Source organism: Antennarius striatus, chromosome 22, assembly GCF_040054535.1.
Source record: "Antennarius striatus isolate MH-2024 chromosome 22, ASM4005453v1, whole genome shotgun sequence".
NCBI classification, from domain to species: Eukaryota; Metazoa; Chordata; class Actinopteri; order Lophiiformes; family Antennariidae; genus Antennarius; species Antennarius striatus.
In genome coordinates this window covers 14,555,291-14,582,305 of record NC_090797.1, presented here as the reverse complement: position 1 = coordinate 14,582,305, position 27,015 = coordinate 14,555,291, and the positions used below count along the sequence as shown (strand labels likewise).

General features: G+C 42.9%; 1 protein-coding gene and 1 non-coding gene across 2 annotated transcripts in view; both read left to right on the top strand.

The window, feature by feature from the left end:
* large1 (LARGE xylosyl- and glucuronyltransferase 1) overlaps window positions 1–22,549 on the top strand; it is a 46,398-nt gene extending 23,849 nt beyond the window's left edge. Inside the window, exons 9-15 of the mRNA XM_068306791.1 lie at window positions 3,526–3,651; window positions 5,918–6,073; window positions 16,909–17,072; window positions 17,856–18,134; window positions 18,296–18,442; window positions 20,723–20,918; window positions 21,638–22,549. Of these exons, the coding sequence (XP_068162892.1) occupies window positions 3,526–3,651; window positions 5,918–6,073; window positions 16,909–17,072; window positions 17,856–18,134; window positions 18,296–18,442; window positions 20,723–20,918; window positions 21,638–21,835 (1,266 nt within the window). The 3' untranslated portion in view covers window positions 21,836–22,549. The remainder of the gene's footprint in view (window positions 1–3,525; window positions 3,652–5,917; window positions 6,074–16,908; window positions 17,073–17,855; window positions 18,135–18,295; window positions 18,443–20,722; window positions 20,919–21,637) is intronic.
* A 1,982-nt stretch (window positions 22,550–24,531) lies between these two features.
* On the top strand, window positions 24,532–24,605 carry trnai-aau (transfer RNA isoleucine (anticodon AAU)). Its single transcript has one exon. It is a non-coding gene; the product is annotated as a tRNA-Ile (tRNA).
* Window positions 24,606–27,015: the final 2,410 nt, after the last annotated feature.

Here is a 27,015-nt window from a genome sequence, read left to right as displayed (position 1 = left end):
GGAAACCACAGCATCGTGGGTAGTCTACATGCACCAGGAAACCATTGCATCATGGGTAGTCTACACACACACACCCACACACACACGAAGAAACCACTGCATCATGGGTAGTCTACACACACCAGGAAACCACAGCATCGTGGGTAGTCTACACACACCAGGAAACCATTGCATCATGGGTAGTCTACACACACACACACCAGGATACCTCAGCATCATGGGTAGTCAGTGACGTGTGGTGAGGTTCATGGCTGGTGAGGCACTGACTTCACCATAATCAGATTTACAAACAAATGAACCTACAGTGAAGCTTAGTCACCATTTAATTACCAACAGGGAGTGGGTTATTTTTAAAGTCTCAGCAGAATTATTTACATATACAAACTATCACGCAAACAAGTACATTTGATTAAAAATGAAGTCCATGCGCAGCTCATTGTGAACAAAGGCATAATTTTTTTTTTTGAGTTGACATGTAGTCCTACATTTTTATAGTAAAGCAAGGCCAGCGGAAAAAAAACAAATGAATGGCTACACTTGATTTGCTGACTATAGATTGGAGCTTGCTGTCACTTATTCTGTGGCCAAGGAGTCCCAAAAAGAATCCCTGGGGTCACCAGCTCCCCCTATCATGAGGCAGGAGAACTGCATGCCTCACTTAGTGCCTTTTCCCAGCAGTTCTGGACCGCTCAACTCAAGAAAGACGTTACACACATAACAGCTGTTGACAAAAAACGCTCTACATTATATATGTTAGCTAAACTATGGAAATTTAGTTCATTAAACAAACATGTTTGAACATTTTAATAGCGACATATAGAGAGACAGCATTACGTTCTCACTGTATAGCATACCAGCACAGCTAGTCGAGTCAATCCTTGGTGAGGCTCGGCTGGCTGGTGCCTCACCGCAGGTCTCTTCTCAATATTTCAGCGGTAAATGGGAATATTTGGCGATTTTGAGTAAAACTAATCTAAAATCGGTTAATGTTAAATAGAAAAAAGATGAGGCTGTGCCTCACCTGCTGCTGCATCATAGGTAGTCTACACACACCAGGAAACCACAGAATCATAGGTAGTCTACATACGCCAGGAAACCACTGTACCATGGGTAGTCTCCACACATCAGGAAACCACTGTACCATAGGTAGTCTCCACAGAGGACTAGGACTCAATGACAGCTAGGGGATTTCAGTTCAGTCCTTTAACGGCTGAATTCTAAGTAGAATTGTCCAAAACAGGTAATATAACACTCCAATGAACAGAAAACAATCTAGTAATTCCAATGGGACCAAGTCGGAATCAAAAGAATAAAAAATAATTAGAGGAATGCTAACATGGTATACAAGAGCAAACACTGAGCAAAACAACAACATTGCAGTCAACAAGAGGAATGATAGACAAATATGCTGAGTGATACCACGGCAACAAACAGCTTAGCGTGGCGGGAACAGACAGCTGGTGCAATAATCAGACATTCACAGTAGAGGGAAAACTATGGGTGAAGGCACAAGTAAGGTGCAACGACACACCAACAGATAGGCCCAGATAAATTAAAAAGGATTTACAACCATCTGAGTAGTGACCATCGACTGAAACACAGGAGCCAACTGGGAAACACATGAAAAAAGAAGGAACCAACTGGGAAACACAGGACAAGAGAAGGAACCAACTGGGAAACACATGACAAGAGAAGGAACCAACTGGGAAACACATGACAAGAGATGGAACCAACTGGGAAACACAGGAGAAGGAAAGTACATGAAAGACATGACAAAAGAACTGGAAACTGTCTCAGAACCCAAGGACATAACAGTGAACACCTCATAAACATGTTCCGTCCCTCCCTCTCAGTGAATTTGTTTTTGGTCCTTATTTACTGTAACTTCATTTGACTAAGTAAATTTCCCTGACGGAACCTCTTTAAGGAATCAATAAAGTACTATTCTACTCTCTCTACTCTAAAATGACTTTTTAGTTCATGAAAATAGTATTTTGGTTTCGTTTGGTTGATAAAGATCTGTATTTTAGATTTTCTAAGACATCAGGTTATTATAAACAATCATCTACTGATTGGTTCTTTCAGTCTTTGGCCCCTATATAGACCACTTATTTTTACATCATTGACCAGTTTGATTAATTTATATACAGTAGCACAAGGCAAAGTTTATCAAGGCATTTGATACACAGAAAAAAGCATGCTTATATATTGTATTGATTCTTAAATGTCTCGTGATTCATTTTCCCAGTGGATGTACAGCAACATTAGCAGTCACCAACAACTACGGGAAATGATCCAATGTGCTTACAGTCACACATGTGCTGTACTCTGTGTTTCTCCTGCTGGTGACAGCTGTGTGTCATCTTCATAAAAACCTACGTCTTCATCCTGTATGATCAACAACAGGCTGTTGGAAGTCCAGTGTGGACTGCTTTGTTTACACATTGGATACTGATGGAGAATACACAGAAAATGAAGATTGTACTGTATGTAAGAGATACTATAATAAAGGGATATATAAGAGAAACCTTCAGTTGCCCCTTGGGGACAAATTAAGTTTTCTGAATTGAATTGATGAAACATGTCATGTGAAGAAACACTTCAGACCTCACTCAGGAAGTCAGGGACACCAGGATCTTTTCAGTGAGCATGAAACACCACAGTAAATCTAAATTTTCTAAATTATAAATAGATGCTAAACAATATGAGGTATGGAGCATATAAGTAGCGTAGAGCAGTGATCCCCAAACTTAGGGTCAGTTAGTACCACGCCACACAGAAAGAATACAGAACTTCCATTATTTCTCTTTTCTTTCTGATCTGATCTGATTCTGAACAATGTTTTGTTTTAAAATGAGTTTGTCCACATCCATCTATGAGTCACTCTTGACGCTTGTCAAGATGCTGACCTCGGTCACATGACTACCTTCTTAAAGGGTCTGCTCCGGCCGCTGACACAGAATACATTACCACTATTACATCAATATTGTATTGTTGTTTCAATATTGAGTGCAAAGAATGCAAACCTTGATATACAGTAGGTATGTGACAACACTGTTATACAGTAGATCTGTGCTGAAACACCAGTCTATAATGCATCTTCATCTCGTACAAGTTTTGTTCATATGATCTTTTTCAAGGTAACCATGACAGCTTTTAAAAAATTCTTGTTGAATAAGTATATCTGACGCTCATGAAATCATGGTGAATTTGGCCCTTTAGGTTTCATGAACATTCCTCTCTATCTATCTATCTATCTATCTATCTATCTATCTATCTATCTATATCTATCTATCTATCTATCTATCTATCTATCTATCTATCTATCTATCTATCTATCTATCTATCTATCTATCTATCTATCTATCTATCTATCTATCTATCTATCTATCTATCTATCTATCTATCTGAAAAATGCATACTGTAATGCTTTGTATGTTTGTGTGTGTGTGTGTGTGTGTGTGTGTGTGTGTGTGTGTGTGTGTGTGTGTGTGTGTGTGTGTGTGTGTGTGCACCTGTCTGTAGGACATTTTCAATGCTGTGATCAAACAGAACCCATTCCTGGTCCACCAGCTGCCCTGCTTCTGGAACGTCCAGCTGTCTGACCACACTCGCTCTGAGAAGTGTTACAAAGACGTGTCGGACCTGAAGGTGAGATCTTGCTGTCCCACGGTGCTCACGCCCACTATACTGCACTACACTGCACTACTAGAACAGATCAAGAGTCTGAATCAAGCCCCCAATCCTGTGACATTTGGTTCAACTAACCCACGAATACCCTAAGGCAGGGGTCTCCAAAAATTTTCCTGTAAAGACCACATCATTTTTCAGTTTTTAACAGAAAAACTGTGATGATCACGGGGTTGCTTGACAGTAAACACTTAACATTTTGTTGGATCTATCCACCAAACCCTAAAGGAAATATTGTCAGATGTTAAACTGGTCTGTGGTTGGGGATCAAAGGGTTAAAGAAGATTCTATGCTTTCCACATTATAAAGAGACAAACCAAATTAGTAGCTACTAGAAGCTGAACAATAATTCAGCTGGTATGCATACAGTAGACACATGGACATACATAGATGGCTATGTGCTGTAACTATTGTTGCCTTTCCACAAACCAAATGTTCTATATAATAATCGCTGTTCAAATATGCACATGATTTTACCGTTCTCTACTTTTTTCTTGAAATTCATTATCATGCAAGACACAACCAGGTCCCTGCTGCAAATGAGGAACATTCAGTCGTCTCTGAACGTAGACACAACACACATTGATGATCCTTGTAGTGTTACGATAATATTCTACAGACTAATGAAACGAAACCTGAAGTGTTTGAATGCTGTTCTTGTAGCAACTGGTGTGATGACACAACATTAATTTACTCCAGTATCAAACTAATGTTAGTAGTACCTCAAATAATACCTCAGTACCTCGGACAGTAATACAGTAGTACCGTAAGGTACGAGTTCAATCAATTTAATGACTGAACTCGCAAGTCAAAAATCTCCCCATTTAAAATAACTGAAATCAATTTAATCTGTTCCAGCCTTTTAAGAAAGCCCCAAACCCCCTAAATCATAAAAAAAAAACATATGTCTGCTTGTCTATCAACTAATAGACATACAGACTTTACCTGTGTATAATTGGGGCGGCAGTGGCTCAGCGGTAGAGCAGAGGTCTTGAAGACAGATCGCCCAGCCATCGGTGGATCGATTCCCGTTCCCGCCAGAACATCTCCGGAGTGTGAGCTGACGGTGGGAGGCGTCAGCTCACCTCCCAGCCACTGCCGAGGCACCCTTGAGCAAGGTGCCGTCCCCCTTACAAGCTGCTCTATTGGGGCGCACTCCAGGAAGCTGCTGCCCGTCACTCTGCCTCCCAATGTACAGCTTGATGTTGTGTTGTGTTGTGTTTGTATACTAACTGCATGATTACAGGCCCCTTTGTGTGCTGTGGTTGTTTCAGGGGCCTGTACATACATAGTGTGAAAAACTAACACAAAAAATGTAACAAACACCTGAGTGACAAATGTAATTTCCCCTAGGGGATCAATAAAGTGTATCTTCTTCTTCTTCTTCTTCTAATAAATTATATATAAGTTACATAAGCAATGCTAAAGACTAAAAAAAACACAAAAGTCATAAGAACACACAACCTACATCTTACTCCACCAACGGGAAGAAGATCTGGTCTCAGCTGACGTTGCATCCATCCACCAACACATGGTAAAGAATGAGGTCCGGTCTCAACTAATGCTGTATCCATCCACCAACACGTGGTAAAGAACGACATCAGGTATCAGCTGATGTTGCAGCAGTGGTCTCCTGAAGCACATATCTTAGATTTTTGCTCGTTGTTTTTCCAGCATTTAATCTTAGACCAAGTTATCATAGAACTGTCCAAAACCTCAACAGTGCAATTGTCTCAAAAAACACTTGTCAAGCACCTTGTATCTAGAGGTGCTACGGTATAAATACACACACACGCACGCACACACACACACACACACACACACACACACACACACACACACACAAAGACATGTTACGATTAGAGCGGGAATCGAACAGCCACACACACACACACATGAAGACAGACAGGAAATGAGGAAACATCTGACAACATAATCAGTCCAGACCAGATTCAAGATTGGAAACGCAAAAACAGCAGTTTATAAATTCTCTTTCGGGCTTGTTATTCAACTATCACCTGACATTTTTTCCTCATCAAATAAAACGATCATTTACAACCTGTATTTTGTATTTGTTTAGGTTGCCTTTGTCTTAGGATGGATTTAGTTTTAAGATCCAACATAATTTAGTTAAAGGTCCAGACAACAGGAGCAGATTCTGTAATGTTTCACTGCATGTGTAAACATGAAAATAACATTAGCATTTTGTTACCTCTCTCCTGACCAGGTGATCCACTGGAATTCTCCGAAGAAATTGCGAGTGAAGAACAAACACGTTGAGTTTTTTCGGAACCTGTATCTTACTTTTCTGGAGTATGATGGCAACCTTCTGCGGCGGGAGCTGTTTGGGTGTCCCAGCAAGATCGACCTCAACAGTGAGAATGTATGTGAAAGGGCCTCTATTTCTGTTCTTGGGTTTTCAATGCTTGGGGCGGGGGGGGGGGGGGGGCAGACTACCTGGCTTCAGTTGAAGTCAGAGGTCCTGGATACTGATGGGATTTATGCTGCATTTTCCTGGCTGAACACACCAGCGTCCACAGGTGTAACTGTGAGTGTCTTACTGTGTGCTTGCATGAGTGAGAAAGAGAGATATAATTCTAGTCCAGAAGACAGAAGTTCTTGCCAACTCTTGTCTGACTTGGGAATGTCTTGGTAAGGTGGCTGGGGACAAGGAGGTTTGGGATCCTCTGATGACACTGTTGGGGGCAAACGAGAGAAAATCAGTGCATGACATGGATGAAAAAGATAGTGTCTTGATTTCTTGCATTTTTTGTGAGAAACAATATTTCAGAATCTTCTTTTCCTTTCGGCTTTTCCCTTCAGGGGTCGCCACAGCGAATCAATTTCCTCCATCTAGCCCTGTCGTTTGAATCCTCTTCTCTCACACCAACTACCTTCATGTCTTCCCTCATTAAATCCATAAACCTCCTCTTTGGTCTTCCTCCATGCCTCCTGCCTGGCAGTTCAAATCTCAGCATCCTTCTACCAATATATTCACTATCTCTCCTCTGGACATGTCCAAACCATCTCAGTCTGGCCTCTCTGACTTTATCTCCAGAACCTCTAACATGTGCTGTCCCTCTGATGTACTCATTCCTGATCCTATCCTTCCTGGTCACTCCCAGAGAGAACGTCAGCATCTTCATCTCTGCTACCTCCAGTTCTGCCTCCTGTCTTTTCTTCAGTGACACTTTCTCTACACCAAACAACATCGCTGGTCTCACCACAGTTTTGTACACCTTTCCTTTCATTTTAGCTGAAACTCTTCTATCACACATCACACCTGACACTTTCCTCCACCCGTTCCATCCTGCCTGGACATGCTTCTTCACCTCTTTTCCACACTCTCCATTGCTCTGGACTGTTGACCCTAAGTACTTAAAATCCTCCACCTTCTTGATCTCTTCTCCCTGTAACCTCACTCTTCCACTTGGGTCCCTCTCATTCACACACATGTACTCTGTCTTACTGCGGCTAACCTTCATTCTTCTCGTTTCCAGGACAAACCTCCACCTCTCTAGCTTCTCCTCCACCTGTTCCCTGCTCTCACTGCAGATCACAATGTCATCCGCAAACATCATAGTCGATGGAGATTCCTGTCTAACCTCGTCTGTCAGCCTGTCCATCACCATAGCGAACAAGAAGGGGCTCAGAGCTGATCCCTGATGCAGTCCCACCTCCACCTTGAACTCCTCTGTCACACCTACACACACCTCACCACTGTCTTACAGTCCTCATACATGTCCTGCACCGCTCTAACATACTTCTCTTCCACTCCAGACTTCCTCATACAATACCACAGTTCCTCTCTGGGCACCCTGTCATAAGCTTTCTCCATATCTACAAAAACACAATGCAGCTCCCTCTGGCCTCCTCTGTACTTCTCTATCAACATCCTCAAAGCAAATACTGCATCTGTAGTACTCTTTTTTGGCATGAAACCATACTGCTGCTCACAAATGTTCACTTCTGCCCTTAGTCTAGCTTCCACTACTCTCTCCCATATCTTCATTGTATGGCTCATCAGCTTTATTCCTCTGTAGTTGCCACAACTCTGCACATTTCCCTTGTTCTTAAAAATGGGCACCAGCACACTTCTCCTCCATTCCTCAGGCATCTTCTCACTATCTAAGGTCCTGTTGAACAACCCAGTCAGAAACTCTACTGCCACCTCTCCTAGACACTTCCATACCTCTACAGGTATATCATCAGGGCCGACTGCCTTTCCACTCTTCATCCTCTTCAATGCCCTCCTCACTTCATCCTGACTAATCTTTGCTACATCCTGGTCCACAACAGTCACCTCTTCTAGTCTTTGTTCTCTCTCATTTTCCACGTTCATCAACGCTTCAAAGTACTCTTTCCATCTTCCCATCACACTACTGGCACCTGTCAATAGACTTCCATCCCTATCCTTAATCACCCTAACCTGCTGCACGTCCTTCCCATCTCTATGTCTCTCCCTCCTTACTGTCCAACCTAGCATACAAGTCATCATAAGCTTCTTGTTTGGCCTCTGCTACCTCTACCTTCACCTTACACTGCATCTCCCTGTACTCCTGTCTACTCTCCTCAGTCCTCTCAGTGTCCCACTTCTTCTTGGCTAACCTCTTTCTCTGTATACACTCCTGTACCTCCTCATTCCACCACCAAGTCTCCTTATCTACTTTCCTTCCAGATGACACACCAAGTACTCTCCTACCTGTCTCCCTGATCACATTACCTGTAGTTGTCCAGTCATCTGGAAGCACCTCCTGACCACCCAGAGCCTGTCTTAACTCCTTCCTAAAAGTCATGCAACACTCTTCCTTTTTCAGCTTCCCCCATTTCGTCTTCTGCTCTGTCTTTGCCCTCTTGATCTTCCTCACCACCAGAGTCATCCTACACACCACCATCCTATGCTGTTTGGCTACACTCTCACCTACCACTACTTTGCAGTCACTGATCTCTTTCAGGTTACACCGTCTACACAAGATGTAGTCTACCTGTGTGCTCCTACCGCCACTCTTATAGGTCACCCTATGTTCCTGCCTCTTCTGGAAGAAAGTATTCACTACAGCCATTTCCATCCTTTTTGCAAAGTCAACCACCATCTGTCCTTCTGCGTTCCTCTCCTGGATACCAACATCCTGGATTGAACATCACACCTATTTCTAGCTTCAGACTCATCACTCTATCCGACACTCTTTTTACCTCCAGGACATTCCTAACAAACTCCTCCTTCAAGATAACTCCTACTCCATTTCTCTTCCTGTCTACACCATGATAGAACAACTTAAACCCTGCTCCTAAAGTTCTAGCCTTGCTACCTTTCCACCTGGTCTCCTGTACACACAGTATGTCTACCTTCCTTCTCTGCATCATGTCAACCAACTCTCTACCTTTTCTTGTCATAGTTCCAACATTCAACGTCCTACTCTTAGTCCTATACTCTTGGTGTTCCTCTTCTCTTTCTTCGAGCGAACGCATAGTTGTCAGTATTACAAATATACAGAAAAATGTTACACAGAAATAAAGAAATACACAAAAATATAATACATCATTAAAGGGGTCCTATTATCCATCCATCCATCCATCTTCCACCGCTTATCCAGAGTCGGGTCGCGGGGGCAGGAACTTCAACAGGGAGCCCCAAACTTCCCTTTCCCGGCCACATCCCTAAGCTCTGACTTTGGAATCCCAAGGTGTTCCCAGGCCAGTGTTGAGACATAATCCTTCCACCTGGTCCTGGGTCTGCCCCGAGGTCTCCTCCCAGCTAGACGTGCCAGGAACACCTCCCTAGGGAGGTGACTCGGGGCTCTCTACATATACGGGGGGGTCCTCCCTAACCCTACCAAATCCTAGAATCTGGAAAACAAATGTTTCCTGCAGCAATAGATATAGATAGCAATAGATTTAAAAGATAAATCTTTTAAATCCATGGCTGGAAAGACTCAAAAACGATTGGATTGACCACAGCACCAAACCTTACATCATCACTGGGGTGATTTATAGAGTAAATTTACCTATCCTGAGTCATTTGATTGTCCACCCAGATATGGGCGTGGTCATCCCCAAGATGGAGGTCGTTCAGGCTACGATTGCAGTATGTGGTAATATCCTACCTCACACACTGAAAGTTCCACACAAGCTGTTGAAGTCAGCTGGCAGTTGGCTAATTAGTTGGGTCCACTTTGCTCGTGTGTGTCTGTGTGTGTGTGTGTGTGTGTGTGTGTGTGTGCGTGTGTGTGTGTGTGTGTGTGTGTGTGTGTGTGTGCGTGCATGCGTTTGTGTGTCTGCTTGATTCGTGTTCAGGCTACAGCAGCAGTGTGTGGTAATGACCTGGCTCAGAGCTACACATTGAAAGTTCCTCACAAGCTGTTGAAGTCAACTAGCATTTTAGATAGATGATTGATTATTAATCCCGGAGGAAATTGCACATATCCACTGCTCAAGCATTAAATAATGAATAAATACTGGATAAATACCAGGAAAAAAATAAATACTGACACCACAGGACATACCACAATACATGCACTACACTAGCAGACACATGCAGCACTAACAAGACATATACTAAACTAACACTAAAATACAAACAGTGTAATAAAATAATCCGTTCCAGCCGTCTTATAGGGATGGATCCTCGCAGCGTTGTCGTCACCAGGTCTGCAGTGATGACGGTCTCGGTCGTGGTGGGAGCAGGAAGAAACGGCTGGCAGCAACCGTTTCTAATTTTGCTAATTAGACACACACACACACACACACACACACACACACACACACACACACACACACACACACACACACACACACACACACACACACACAGGTAGAATGGCAGGCAGCTCTGTCGTGGTGCGATCTTAATGAGCAATTTGAAAGGGGACGGCGCCTTGCTCAAGGTCGCCTTGCTCAAGGTCGCCTTGGCAGTGCCTGCTAAGGAGTGTGAGTTGACACCTCCCACTGTCAGCTCACACTCCGAAAAATGACTGGGCGGGAGCGGGAATCGAACAGCCGATCTTTGATCATTGGATGAGCCGCTCTACCTTTGACCCACTGCCGCCCCAATAATCTTCATTTGAGGTCATTTTAATCTCATTACTACTCTAAACACTAAAGAAATGTCATTACTACTCTACTAAAGTTCTATTCCCTAAGACTGACCAGAAACAATTACAGGACATCAAAACAACACAGAATAAATAAATAGCAGGTACAGGTTGTTTTGAGTCCAGCTGTTCTTCATTGTATGTTTAAAAAAAAAAACATTACACATTAATAAAAAGGTAGTTTACGTAATTTTAGTTGACTTACATCTGTCCACGACAAATACTGTAGTCTAAAAATCACTAGAAAACTGTTTAAAGCTCATAATATCACCTCAATTAAGATTTATATATATGGTTTCAGCGTGTCCTAGGCCTTCTTCGAGGTCTCCTCCCGGTAGGACATGCCTGGAACACCTCCCCAGTGAGGTGTCTAGGAGGCATCCTGAACAAATACCCGAGCTTCGTCAGCTGGCTCCGTTCGAGGTGGAGGAGCAGCGGCTCTACTCTGAACTCCACATTGGTGGCTGAGCTCCTCACCCTATCTCTAAGGGTGCGCCCAGCCACTCTATGAAGGAAACTCGTTTCAGTCACTTGTATCTGGGATCTTGTCCTTTCGGTCATGACCCAAAGCCCATGACCATAGGTGAGAGTAGGAACGTAGATTGACCGGTAAATCCAGAGCTTTGACTTGCGAATCAGCTCCTTCTTTACCACGACAGATCTATATAGCGACCGGATCACTGCAGAAGCTGCACCAATCCGTCTGTGAATCTCGTGAACATGACCCCAAATACTTAAACTCCTCCAATTGGGGCAAAGACTCTCCACTGACCCGAAGAGGGCACACCACCCTTTTCCGATCGAGAACCATGGCCTTGGATTTAGAAGTGCTGATCCTCATCCCACTTGCGTCCCACTCAGCTGCAAACCGTCCCAGTGCACGCTGAAGGTCCAGGTTTGATGAGGCCAACAGGACATCTTCTGCAAAAAGCAGAGATGAAATCCTTTGGTCCCTGAACCGGACAATCTCCAGATCCTGGCTGCACCTAGAAATTCTGTCCATAAAGATTATGAACAGGTCTGACCAAAAGTTTGGACACACCTTCTCATTCAAAGAGTTTTCTTAATTTTCATGACTATGAAAATTGTAGATTCACACTGAAGGCATCAAAACTATGAATTAACACTTGTGGAATTAACTAAAAAGTGTGAAACAACTGAAAATATGTCTTATATTCTAGGTTTTTCAAAGTAGCCACCTTTTGCTCTGATTACTGCTTCGCACACTGCTTCGCACACTCTTGGCTTAGCACTTGTTGGCCCTTTTGTCTTCACTCTGCGGTCCAGCTCACCCCAAACCATCTCGATTGGGTTCAGGTCCGGTGACTTTGGAGGCCAGGTCATCTGGCGCAGCACCCCATCACTCTCCTTCTTGGTCAGATAGCCCTTACACAGCCTGGAGGTGTGTTCCTGTTGAAAACTAAATGATGGTCCAACTAAACGCAAACCGGATGGAATAGCATGCCGCTGCAAAGTGCTGTGGTATCCATGCTGGTTCAGTATGCCCTCAATTTCGAACAAATCCCCAACAGTGTCACCAGCAAAGCACCCCCACACCATCACACCTCCTCCTCCATGCTTCATGGTGGGAACCAGACATGTAGAGTCCATCAGTTCACCTTTTCTGCGTCGCACAAAGACACGGTGGTTGGAACCAAAGATCTCAAATTTGGACTCATCAGACCAAACCAGATTTCCACCGGTCTAATGTCCATTCCTTGTGTTCTTCAGCTCAAACAAGTCTCTTCTGCTTGTTGCCTGTCCTTAGCTGTGGTTTCTTAGCAGCTATTCTACCATGAAGGCCTGATTCACACAGTCTCCTCTAAACAGTTGTTCTAGAGATGTGTCTGCTGCTAAAACTCTGTGTGGCATTGACCTGGTCTCTAATCTGAGCTGCTGTTAACCTGCGATTTCTGAGGCTGGTGACTCAGATGAACTTATGCTCCGCAGCAGAGGTGACTCTTGGTCGACCTTTCCTGGGCCGGTCCTCATGTGAGCCACTTTCTTTGTAGCGCTTGATGGTTTTTGCGACTGCACTTGGGGACACTTTCAAAGTTTTCCCAATTTTTCGGACTGACTGACCTTCATTTCTTAAAGTAATGATGGCCACTCATTTTTCTTCACTTAGCTGCTTTTTTCTTGCCATAATACAAATTCTAACAGTCTATTCAGTAGGACTATCAGCTGTGTATCCAGCTGACTTCTGCAAACACAACTGATGGTCCCAACCCCATTTATAAGGCAAGAAATCCTATTTATTAAACCTGACAGGGCACACCTGTGAAGTGGAAACAATTTCAGGTGACTACCTCTTGAATCTCATCAAGAGAATGCAGAATGTGTGCAAAGCAGTAATCAGAGCAAAAGGTGGCTACTTAGAGAAACTAGAATATAAGGTCTATTTTCAGTTGTTCTACACTTTTTTGTTAAGTACATATTTCCACATGTGTTAATTCATAGTTTTGATGCCTTCAGTGTGAATCTACAATGTCAATAGTCATGAAAAGAAAGGAAACTCATTGAATAGGAAGGTGTGTCCAAACTTTTGGTCTGTACTGTGTGTGTGTGTATATTTATATATATATATATATATATATATATATATATATATATATATATATATATATATATATATATATATATATACACCGTGGTACCTCTACGAAATGAATTGGTTCTGGAACAATTTTCTTAAGTAGAAAAATTTGTAAGTAGAGACGCGTTTTCAATGCAAATGCCCTAATCCATTCCAAGCCCCCCAAAATTCAGACATAAATGTTTTATAAAGCATAAAAATGCACCAAAACATGCAACAATACATGTTACGATTAGATTATTCCACAATAAAGGAGAGTTGTGCATAATGTAAAAAACAAAGAATAAAGAATAAAAATGACGGTCATTTGCTGCTGTCCTCATTGTTTTTTGCCCTCTTCGGTTCATACCTTCCTATCTCACGATGCTGAACAATGAAGTGAATTCCAGTCCTCCTTTTGAACCTCTCCAACCACCCACGCAATGCGTTAAACTCCTTAAACTTCCTTTTGTTTTAATAACGTGGCGATTGTAAATACATTACGGCCATATTCTTTGGCAAGATCAACCAAACGCATCCTTTGTCATGCTTTTCTATTATCTCCTGCTTTGTTTATACGTACAAAAAAACTGTTTTCTTCTTTTCCTCTTTTCTCCATCACTTTCTTGGGGTCCGTAGTGAATACTCAAAAAGTTAATATATTTACAGAAAACTATCAGAACTTTCAGAACACCTCATGGGTTGAGGCCGAATGAGGAGTATGCTGCATAGACTCCTACAGTATACTGTATAGCTACACATGGAGGTCGCTCTTAGCCAATGGGACACCAGGATGCTAGGTAATAGCCAATGGCAGAGCAGCTATAAGAATGTTCAGGAACCTTTAGGAGCTGCGAGTAGCAGCCCATACTGTATTTTTACCTTTGGAATTTTGAAATTTCTTTCGTAACCAGAGGTAATATTTTCCTGTTGAGGCGTTTTCTAACTTGGAAATTTCGTATGAAGAGACGTTCGTAAGTAGAGGTACCACTGTGTAGTGTATACAGGCCCCTGTAACACACCAACACACAAGGGGGCCTGTAAGCATGCAACAGGAGGTAGAGTGGCGGGCAGCTCCATCTTGGTGTGCCCGGAATTAGCAACTTCTGAGGGGGATGGCACCTTGCTCAAGGGCGCCTCGGCAGTGCTCCAGAGGTGAGCTGACACCTCCCACTGTCAGCCCACACTCCGGGTGTTTTTTTGGGTGGGAACGGGAATCGAACCGCCAATCTTAGAACATTGGATGACCCGCTCTACCACTGAACCACAGCCGCCCCAGAATTTCTTCGAGGCTGACCGATAGTCCTCGGTTGGCCTCGAAGATGACCTCCCCAAACTCCTCCCAGACCTGAGTTTTTGTCTCCGCAACTACTCGTTTTGCAGTATGCCTCGCCTGCCTGTACCTGTCAGCTGCCTCCGGAGTCCTACAATTCAACAAGATTTGATAGGACTCCTTCTTCAGCTTGACGGCTTCCCTTTCTTCCGGTGTCAGCCACCGGGTTCGGGGGTTACCGCCGTGACAGGCACCAGAGACCTTGAGACCACAGCTCTGAGCAGCCTCTTTGACAATGGAGGTGGAGAACATGATCCACTCTGACTCAATGTCCCCAGCCTGCTTCTGGATCTGTGAGGAGCTCTCCCGGAAGTGAGGGAGTTGAAGACTTCACTGACAGAGGGTTTTGCCAGACGTTCCCAACAGACTCTCAAATAGGTTTGGGCCTGCCGACTCTGTCCAGCCCCCTGCTCTGCCACTTGATCCAGCTCACCACCAGGTGTTAATTGATTGACAGCTCTGCCCCTCTCTTCACCCGATTCTTCAACACACACGGTGGGAGGTCCGATGATACAACAAGGAAGTTGATCATCGACCTCCAGCCTAGGGTGTCCTGGTGCCATGTGCACTTATTGACATCCCTGTGGCTGAACAAGGTGTTCGTTATGGACAAACTGTGACTAGCACAGAAGTCCAATAACAGAAAACCACTCGTGTTCAGATCGGGGAGGCCGTTCATCCCAATCACCCCTTTCCAGGTCTCACTGTCATTGCCCACATGAGTGTTGAAGTCCCCAAGGAGAACAATGGATTCCCCAGTTGGAACACTATTCGGTACCCCTCCTGGGATCATTTGCCCACTCAAACTCCCGCACCACGATAAGGTATCAGCTCTGGCGGGGAGCTGGCACTCTGTCTTTCGGCTGGCCTGGGAACGCCTCGGGATACCCCCTCTACCCAGACACCTGGAGGAGGTGTCTGGGTAGAGGGAAGTATGGGAAAACCCTCATGAGACTGTTGCCCCCAAGACCCAGCCCAGGAAAAGTGGTTGAAGATGGATGAATGTATGGTTTTAGTATCTACCATTAAACGTCCCTCGGGATTCACATGATCATTTTAATCCAGATTAGTTTACAGTAAACTTTAATCCTTATACTTTAATCCTTGAGGAGAAGTGCCATCAGAGAGATGGTAACCTCTACCACTATCTTCCCTAGCCATTGCTTTATCATCCATGATAGTAAAGTAGCCATGGGGGCAGGAAGCAGGATGTTAACAGAGACAACAACAACCAACATCAAGAGGGGGGCGAGAGTGTTAGAGGTGCGTGAACACACTGGTGCTGCCCCCGTGGAGGTTGTGGTAGAAAGTGGAATTTTGTTCGAATCTTCAAATGGTCGTAAGTCGAATGTTCACATGTTGAGGACTATTTGTACTTTACAAACGTCTCTTGTCAAAGACTTGGGCATCAAGGTTTGCCCAATGATTGACTGTTTTGGCTGACAGCTCGGCTGAGACAGACACAACTAACTTACCTTGGAATGCTCTGCATAACATCTGAGTCGTGCTTCCACTGTGGGTTCTTCAGTGCTCTGACACAAATGGCACTGATAACACTCTCTACTTTTAGCACACCCTAAATCACACACAAATTTAAATTCAAAATACTTTATTAGTCCCCAAGGGGCAATTGAAAGCACATGAAGCAGGACAGGTGTAAAACATAGTTTAAATGTAAACATAAACAATAAACATAAATAATAATTATTAAATAATAACAAATAAATATAAATAACAATGTTTATGTTAGTTAATAATTCAAAACCTAGTTAGTTTGGAATCAAGTGAGTTAGGTCAAAACCTAGTTAGTACAAAACCTAGTTAGTTTAGAACCTAATTTGTTCAAAACCTAATGGGGTAGTTAATTATTCAGCCAGTTAGTTCAGAAACTAGTTATTTTAAAACCTAGTTAGTTATTTCAAAACCTAGTTAATTTAAACTAGTGGTGGCAAAGCTACACTCAGTGGTGAAACTTTGCAGCCAGCAGGTGTCTCAGTGTTCAGTTTGTGTTTCTGGTAGATTTCCTCCTGGTCCAGCTGCTGGTGAGAAAGGACGGATAGTTCAGGTGCTCACCTGTGATATTTTAGCTTTCCTCCCCTTGTATCATTCCTTGAATTGTTCTCATGCTTTCTCTCTCGTTTCTCTGTTTTTTTCTCCCTCTCTCTCTCTATTCCTCTCTTCAGTGATGGACTCTCATGTTATCTTCTGTCTCCATGCAGCTCCAGAAGACTCTGTCAGAGTTGGATGAAGATGATCCTTGTTATGAGTTTCGTCGAGAGCGCTTCACCGTGCACCGAACGCATCTGTACTTCCTCCACTATGAGTATGAACCCAGCTCTGACAACAATGATGTGACTCTAGTCGCCCAGCTGTCAATGGACAGGTAGGCTGTTATTCTTTACTCATAGAAACAAAACTTGGCCAAAAGGCCGATCCTTTTCTGGGAAAATCCCTGGCTATTCAACCAGTGAACCATTATGCCTTATTCTGCTGCCTTTCATCAGAGTGTAGCTAAAGAGTGTAAGTACTGGAGTACCGACTCAAAATGTGTGGCATGAACCAAATTACACAACCACAGTTGTTCAACAGCAGGAATGGAATTTATTGATTTTTGAAATTTCAATCAGTAGTGTCTCCTCTTCCCCAAATCTTACTTAAAGTCAAGTTGATTTGATTTGTATGGCACCTATTCAAGGCACCCTCCAAAACGAGCAGGTCTCTCTTCATTGTTAATCAGCAAAACTGAACACAAATTGTTAAAATATAGATAAATCTGTTCAACAAAATGCCAAAGCCCTAGGATATTAAAATCAAAATTAAGCAACTAAAATGACCGGTTCATCTTCCCCAGAATGAGGGAATAAATTAGCTCCATAAAATGCTTTTTTATAAATCAAGAAAAACCGTAATTAGTCTTATTTGACTGATTGACCCAAAATGTTGCCTTTTACATATATCAGGGTTTGTTTTTAATTTATGTTCTGACCACTCCATGTCTGAGTTCAGATGAATGATAAATCAGCAGGTAACAACATGGTGGGCAGAGAGATCAGTGACATCTTTTAAAAAAAGACTCTGTTACTCTGTTACCATTCGATTAAAGTAATGGTGTAAAACATTGCGGTCCTCTTTCAGTAACTGTCATTTCTCTGTCCTTCTGTTTCAGGCTCCAGATGCTGGAGGCCATCTGCAAGCACTGGGAGGGGCCCATCAGCCTGGCCCTGTACCTGTCTGATGCTGAGGCCCAGCAGTTCCTGCGCTACGCTCAGGGCTCGGAGGTGCTGATGAGCCGCTGGAACGTCGGCTACCACATCGTCTACAAGGAGGGGCAGTTCTACCCAGTCAACCTGCTGCGCAACGTGGCCATGCAGCAGGTCAACACACCCTACATGTTTCTGTCAGACATCGACTTCCTGCCCATGTATGGCCTCTATGAGTACTTCAGGTAGGAGGGGGGAGACAAACCAGATGTCTTGAATTAAATTAGAGGGAAAACACCTTTTCCATGATATTCTTTTGGTGTTTTTTTTAATGTAACTTCCATGCATGGTTCTATTTAGTAGTTTTCATTCGTCGTTTTCTAACCTCCATTGAATCTGTTTGCAGGAAGTCAGTGGTGCAACTGGATGTGGCCAATACCAAGAAAGCTCTGGTAGTTCCAGCCTTCGAGACGCTGCGGTATCGTCTGTCTTACCCAAAGTCCAAGGCGGAGCTGCTGTCCCAGCTGGACATGGGCACGCTCTTCACCTTCAGGTGAGCCACCTCTTCGTTTCCAATCAGCCATGTTCACGTCTTCTGCTTTCCAGACCTTTGGCTTACTTGAAAGCCAATGCTTTAACATGGATTCAGGAGCGGTTGCAGAAGACGGATGATTATTATTTCTTTCTATCATAGGATTCTTTGTGGTTTAATTGTGTTTATTGGAATAATTGAGTTGTACATAAAGTCTTTTATTCATTCATGTTCAGGATCGAGAACATTTCAAATATTAAAACAGAGAAATACAATTAATTTTGAGTTACATGAACAGGTTGACTCCATTAACACTTTTTAATGTTCATGACCTCCTTTTTCATCGACACTAAGCATTTGGGTTTCCTGAGTCGTTCTTTACATTTCATATTGCACCAAAGATTTTCAATGGGTGGCAAGTGTAGACTGCCAGCTGCTCAGCATCTAGTGTCTTGTACTGAGGAGCCATATTGTGGAATTCATGCAGAATGGAGCTTCAGTTTCCTGCCGTTTCCGAAAAGAGCACTTGGTAGCATGTGTTGGTCTGAAACATGTGGTTCATCAATAACAGAATGTTCACTAAATTGCTCTATTTCATGAATCCCTCCCCATCATCATCACACTCTTACCTCTCTTGAGGTTCTTTTTCACCCAATCACGCTGCTAACCTGTTGTCAGGTGACCTCATTACTGCTGAGAAGTTCCCCCAGGTATTTTTCTGTTAGCATTTCACTATTTTTCCAGTTTTTCGTTTCCACTGTCACTACTTTATCAAATCTGCATCAAAATTCAAAATGTCACATGGTTTTCAAAATATACTACATTTCAAATTTTAAACTTTTGATATCTTTGTGCTATTTTCAGTCAGGTTTCAGTGTCTTGCAGATCACCAAATTCTATTTCTATGTACATTCTAGAATCTCAATTCTTTCGGAAATGAAGCTGAACTCTATTTTCTGATCAAAAATGTTTTGTAGTTGGTTGTTATCTATTATGGTAATTATGAATGATCTGGAGACACTATATGTTTTAATTTTCATTATAGGATTCATCAAAGTTTGGAGTTGATTTTCTCTAAACTTTCAGATTTGTAAAGTTAAGTACAGTATTTTTGGCACTATAAGGCACAAAAAAGCCTATAATTTTCTAATAAACCTACAGTGCGTCTTATAATCTGATGCGCCTTATTTACAGATTAATATTAATATTGGCTAAAAACAAAAATGCTGAAAAAAAGCCTGCAGGCTGACGGCAGTCATGCTGCACTACGCCACCAGGGGGCGCCCTCAGAAGGCACTCTCAGGGGGCGTCGCTGTAGTGCCGGCTCTCACTCAGGATTTGGCGCTATAGCAATAAAATCCAATTTGATTATATTTTTAGATAATTTTGTACTACAGTATTTTGTACTACTTTTATCAGTAAATCTCAGCAGCTAAGGAAAAGCCCATGCGTGTTGACTTCTGTCTAAGATAGAAAAGTGATAAAGTAATAAGGTTTCCTTGATGAGGTTCAGAATGGCCTCACTGACATAACAATAGGGGCCGTTCACAGTTGATTTAAGGTACTCAGACAGGGTAGCGCTGTCGCCGCACGACACGGCAGGTTCGAGTCCCGCTCTATGCGGAGTTTGCATGTTCTCGCCGTGTCTGCGTGGGTTCTCTCCGGGTTCCTCCCACCTCCAAAAGCATGCGCATCAGGTTAACTGACCGGTCCCAAATTGCCCGTAGGAATGAGTGTGTGTGTGTGTGTGTGCGTGGTTGTTGGTCTTTGTGTGTGGCTCCGCGATGCACTGGCGTCGTGCCCGGAGTGTACCCCACCTCACACCTAATGCCAGCTGGGATAGGCTACGGCTCCCTGTGACCCGCTGCGGCGGATTAAGCGGAAGACAATGGATGGATGAAAGACAGTCATGAATACTAGTGGACAGACTACTGAATACTAGTGGACAGACTACTGCAATGGCAACTACAGCCACTACAGTTTTGTTAATTTTTTTTTTTAATTATATACGCCTTATAATCCGGTGCACCTTATATACAAAATAAATACACAGGTCATTAAAGGTGCGCCTTATAATCCGGTGTGCCTTAATGTGCAAAAAATACTGTAATATGGCAGCACACAATGAGTGAAAGATAAAAACCGTCTATCTTCTCCCAGGTCAACATCTCAGCACTTCTGAAGCTTTGGCGAAACTATATATGTATAACAATAAACGTCACGTTTCCTGTGGAAGATGAAGACAGAGGGTATCTCACGCGCCTCGACAGTTGATTACAAAAATCTTTCTGCTCCTTCCAGGTACCATGTGTGGACCAAAGGCCACGCACCTACCAATTTTGCCAAATGGCGGACGGCCACCACACCTTACAAGGTGCAGTGGGAGGCGGACTTTGAGCCCTACGTGATGGTGAGGAGGGAGAGTCCTGAGTACGACCGCCGCTTTGTGGGCTTTGGCTGGAATAAAGTGGCTCACATAATGGAGCTGGACGCTCAGGTACGAGTCAGCATCTCGTGAAGGTAGATTTACCATCGGAAATGTCTTAAAGTATCAGGATTTCATCTTGTCTATGAAAAGGGTAACTTAAAATACCACCTTTTTGTTGGACCTGTAATCATTTAGTAGATATTTTAGGTAGTGTAGGTGATTCTTTTCTGTACACGATAACAATAGTGATAAATAATTATGAGCTCTTCCAAATAAGCAATTTCAAATTATTGCGTTGTTGTTTCCAACTTAATGCCCAACATGAATGACATTGTTAATCATTTTATCACATACGCATGGAAAAAATCCAGAATTTGAAAGATCCATTCAATTCAAGATTTCAAATGTTCATTGAAGTTTTCATTATAATTTTACTTTAAAAAACATCTAATCAAATAGTTGTGAGTTTAGAGTTTCTTGTGTCCATTTGTTAACAGGGTGCTCCACAAATATTAATAATAGGTTTCTTACTCTTGCGTGAAACAAACTGAGCTTTAATTACGAGACTGTTCTTATGAGTGGAGTTAAATCATCATAGAGACAGGTTATTTCAAACAGCTAATAAAGAGTATATTTCTCTTCTAATTCTCAGTAGGGATAGAGAATTTGCTTCCAACTGAAAATGATGAAGTGAAAATGATTTTCGCCAGAGGTGTCTGGGATTGGAGCGAAACAAATGTCAGCAGACACCATCAGGATGTCCGTTCTTCCCTTCTTTCTCTCTGCAGGAGTATGAGTTTGTGGTTTTGCCCAACGCCTACATGATCCACATGCCTCACGCACCCAGCTTCGACATCACAAAGTTTCGCTCAAACAAGCAGTACCGAGTCTGCCTCAAGACCCTGAAGGAGGAGTTCCAACAGAACATGTCGCGTCGCTACGGCTTTACCGCTTTGAAGTACATGACAGCTGAGAACAACAGCTAGCCTCCGCTGCAGACCCCCGACCCTGAACACCTCCCATCATCCACAGGGAGAAGTGACTGCAAGAAACGAACACCCTGTGGAAGCCACGCAGATTAAAGTGCTCATGCATTGTAGGACCGCAAAAGGTCTTCATGCCCTTTGTCTTGTCTGCTGTGGATGAAAGAGAGAATCAGGGGGTTTCCTGCATGTTGGTCTGTGTTGAATGAAGTCAACTGGACTAGTAGGAAAAGCCTGGACTGAGAATCTCCACAGAGTCTTCCTCTGTCAGTGTGTGTCTGTGTTTGCAGTAGATCTGAATAGGACTGTATGTCTGTTCCTCCAGGACTAAGCAGAAAATCTCATGGAGAGCTAAATGTGTGAGTTTGCATTTTGTCTATGTGTCTTCTAAGTGCTAACAAAGAGCAAAGGCAAAGGTGGTGAACGTGATCACACAGACCCGGACTGAAACCCTCGCTGTGAGGAGAGGCACGCAGCCGGTGGACCGTCTGCTGCTGCTCAGTGTGTTGGGTAGCGACCAGACGGTTCTCCTCCTGTAAGGACGCCGTGGATATTCAGGGAATCTCACGTCAGGAGATGCTGCTTCCTTACAACCACTGAATCTGACAGCAGAACACTGTTAACACAGTGTCCCCTGATGTAACCACAAAGTCAGTCACAACAAACTGCTCTGAGGATTCTTGATTCAGGAGAACTTAATAAAGTTTACTAAATTGCTACAGACAATTCTAATTCACTTGGTGTGCTTTTGTAATTTGCTCTGTTTGTCTTTTCTGAATGTGGCAGCATCGCTGTCCCACCCAGCTCTGTACAGGTATACCTGAAGTTATGTCGTTCTCCATTATGTCGGTTCCAAAAAAAAAAAAATTACAAGGAATAATCAAGCTGACCTCATTTTATGTCTTTCCACCACAATCATTGGTACCCTGAAATCACTAGTAAACCTTTAAGAGCAATAAATATCATGTTACTGTGGTGGAGAGAGGTTTCCTTAAGACAGCACAAAGTACATAAGTTCAAATATGTGTTTGTCAATTCAAATCATACGTGGGTTGAGGATAGGCCCAACAGTATCATCAAAGATGCAAACAGACAATTTAACAAAACTTACCTAAAGCGATGAGATCTCTGGTACCATTATTCTTCTCGCCTCAAACAAACTCTCTCATATTTATAAGGAGGGAGAGTAAGCCCAAACATTTCATGTGTGTGAAGGTTTTTCCTGTTCTTGTGGCACTAAGTCACTGGAAAATTCTAGGCTTGTGTATTCTATCTGGCACCGACGTTAAAGTCAGTTCTATGAATAAAACAGAACGCCGCATTTGCCAGTAAATAAGCAGCCTGACATTAAAAACAGGTTAAAAACTGATTTAGGACACACAGCAGCAAATAGCTGCACCTCACCTTCGAATGGACTACCGATCGATCGAAAAAAGATTTAATAAACCAAGATGAATGCTGGAGCTTAACTGTTTCAAACTTCAGATCAGGAAATAATCCACCCTGTTCTGCTTTTTTCCTCTCCACTGCTTGGCTTTCTGGAAATAGGGTTGAGAAACGTCTTTAGACCACCTCTATATAGACTTCTGTTTGGATTTGGCGCTATAGAAATGAAATTGAATTTTACTATGTTTTTAGATAGTTATTAACTACAGTATTTTGTACTACTTTTATCTGTAAATCTCAGCAACTAAGGAAAAAGCCCATACGTGTTGACTTCTTTCTAAGATGGCAAAGTGATCAAGTGATCAGGTTTCCTTGATGAGGCTCTTAATGGCTTATTGACATAACAATAGGGGCCATTCAAAGGTAGTCAGCAAGTCATAAATGCAATCATGACTGCTTGAGCAGAGTGGCTTTATCTAGTGGACGGATTGCACAACTACAGCCGCTGCAGTTCATCAAATAAATTTTAATTTTTATTGTGTGCGCCTTATAATCTGGTGCGCCTTATATATGAAATAAATTATAGGACGCACAAAGTATTGATGGTGCACCTTATAGTCCAGTGCGCCTAATAGTGTGGATAATACTGCAAATATTTTTGGGAGCACCGGTGCGTCTAGGGAAAAAAATCTGGTGCGCCTTTTTTTGCGCCTGCGGTCCTGAGTGTGTGTGAATAGATGTCTGTATTTGGTGTGGCTCAGCAGTTCAACAGAGACGGACGCAAATGTCTCATGCTTTTCACCTGTAGGCTGCAGGGATAGGCTCCAGAAAACCCTGTAACACCCAAAAAGTGTAAGAAGCTGCAGAAAATAATGTCATACCTTCATATGTACATTCATAGTTTTCCAAATATTTTTGAATTTTGTGGAAGAAATATTTTTGACTCCTTCCTTTGTAGCTATGAACTCAGATGAATGAATGATAGGCCTAGACCATTTTATTTAAAATGTCTTAAAACACAAACTAAAACCAATGCAGGTTAGCTCAGTTGGTTAGAGAGTGGTGCTAATAACACCAAAGTCATGGGTTCAAACCCCATACTGGCCAAATATAGAAATTTCTGTTTAACGAAGATACTTTTTAGACTTGAAACCAAGGAGTCAACAAAGTGAGGATGGATTGATGAATTAAAAGTCGTCTCACTTCTAAGAATATTAGTCAGTAAAATTAAGTCTTTTCTGATGAAACTTGTATATATGGGCTGTGAACAAACCTCTACAGCTTTTCATCTGCATCTATTGAAGATTGCTGAAGGCTGGTTAGCTCAGCTGGTTAGAGCGTGGTGCTAATAACGCCAAGGTCATGGGTTCAATCCCCATACTGGCCAAATCGCATGCATTGGTTCACCTGTTTCAAAGAACCTTTAGGAAAAAACCCAGCACGCTTTTTGTGATCATAAAAATACATTTTAAACTGATAAAAAGAATGACTTCCATAACTGTTTAACTTTTCAAAGTCAGCTTTATTGTCAAATGTACCATTTATACACGACATACGGCACAGTACAACACAGGCAGTACAACAGGCAGTACAACACAGGCAATACAACCGGCAGCACAACATAGGCAGTACAACAGGAAGTACAACACAGGTAGTACAACAGGCAGTACAACATAGGCAGTACAACAGGCAGTACAACATAGGTAGTACAACAGGCAGTACAACACAGGCAGTACAACATAGGCGGTACAACACAGGTAGTACAACACAGGCAGTACAAAAGGCAGTACAACACAGGCAGTACAACACAGGTAGTACAACAGGCAGTACAACACAGGCAGTACAGCACAGGTAGTACAACAGACAGTACAACAGGCAGTACAACAAGCAGTACAACCCAAAGTATAAGACGAAACACAAAGGGAGGGTAAACATCTCTATATACTCTTTAATCCCGTAGGGGAAGTGACGTGTGAGCAGTCCCTGAGTTGACGGGAGGAGAGAGAGATACTCAGGTGCCGGGGGGTGAGGGTAGAATTCAAAGCTGTGGCAGGGGGCAGAGCAGAGAGGGAGTTGAGCGTCCTGACTGCCTGGTAAAGGAAACTGTTCTTGGGCTGCTAGTTTTGGCCCGAGACTCTGCAGTCTCCTCCCTGATGGCAGGAGGCTGAAAAGTCTGCTTCCTTTTTCTTTATCATTTCAAGAGAATCTTGTTTTTCTTCACATTTCAATTCAACCCAAATTTCCCCTAGTCACTGAACTACTACAGTTGTTGATCCTCATTCCTGCTACAGTACGAATAACAAACACACTGTTTTCTTGAGATGCTTCCAAAACAATGATAATAGTTTGAACAACCTTCCTCATGCTGGGTGGCGCAGTGGGTAGCGCTGTAGCCTCACGACAAGAAGGTCTCCAGTTCAAATCCGACTGAGGGCCTTTCTGTGAGGAGTTTGCATGTTCTCCCGTGTCTGCCTGGGTTCTCTGGCTTCCTCCCACCACCAAAAACATGCAACACAGGTGAATTGGAGATTCTAAATTGCCTGTAGGTGTGAATGAGTGTGAGAGTGGTATGGCTGTCATTCTATATGGGGTAACTCCTGCAGGAGATACCCCACCAAAAAGTCAGGCATATTGAAAGAGCATTTAGACAGGGAATGAGAGCGGTTGAGTTGTCAATCTGTGTGGGTCTGTGAGTTGTTAACTCCTCCAGGGTTAAACCCACCAAAGGAACATTCTACACAATTAGAGAAACACTTAAAGACAACGAATGAATGTGGTAAAATTTTTATGATCTTCCAAAACAAAGAAATCGGTAGTCCCCAACCTGTGAACACAATTGGTTCATAGTAGCTGTTTGGAAGTCATTATCTATTACATGGCTCGAAATTGTGCCCATTTTGGTTGCATATCCACCTGCTGTAGACCTGCATCTCTAATCCCACCAGTATCACCCTTCATCTACCCATCGGCTGGGGTCCTGCTTCCTTTTCTTCCTCCGTGCCATCATGCAGTCATCCATGGAGCGTAATTGTGCTTTGAATTAACCAAATACATGTTGGGGAATATGTACTGCATGGAAGATAGTAAACCATCTAGCGACTCACCCCAGGTGTCTTCATCTGAATCACATTCTGACAGAGGTATCCAACTAGTTATAATGTCCCGTTTGGGTTTACTGTGTGTATGGAAAAGTTAACCATGCTACCAATGCTAACGCGCTACCCCGTCATAGGGATTTTCCATATTATGTTAGCATTGAGCTAGCCGCCATTCGTTACTGGTGGATTTTGTTGAATTAATGACAACTCTAGTTTATATTAATATGTCTTGTATTTATGAATGTATAATGATCAGTGCCTGACATGCTGTTTTTGTGTGTTTTACTTCAGTGTCACAGATCTTCTCAGTAAAATGACCTGTCTATCACTTTTTACGTTTTGTGAGTGCCATAATCGTGCAATAATCTGGTCATAAAACCATTTATACAATCTCTCCAGTAGCTCCAGACATTAATTATCCACTAAACCTTGGGAATTCGGAGTAAATACTGTGGGTTGTCCAAAAACGATCTTACCTTCAAATCTCTCTGGGAATCCTCCGAGGTAAAGTGTTCATGAAGATCCTCGGATCCTGGGTCATATTGACCCGGTTTATCAGTGCTCTCCATCTCCTTCCGAGCTTCCCAGAAGGTATTCTAAGGAACGACAGGTCCTTGTCTTTGTGTCTTCTTAATGTTCACAACCGTTCACCGTGCAGGTAACCATGATATTTTTGGAGTTAATTGCGTCTAGAATTGC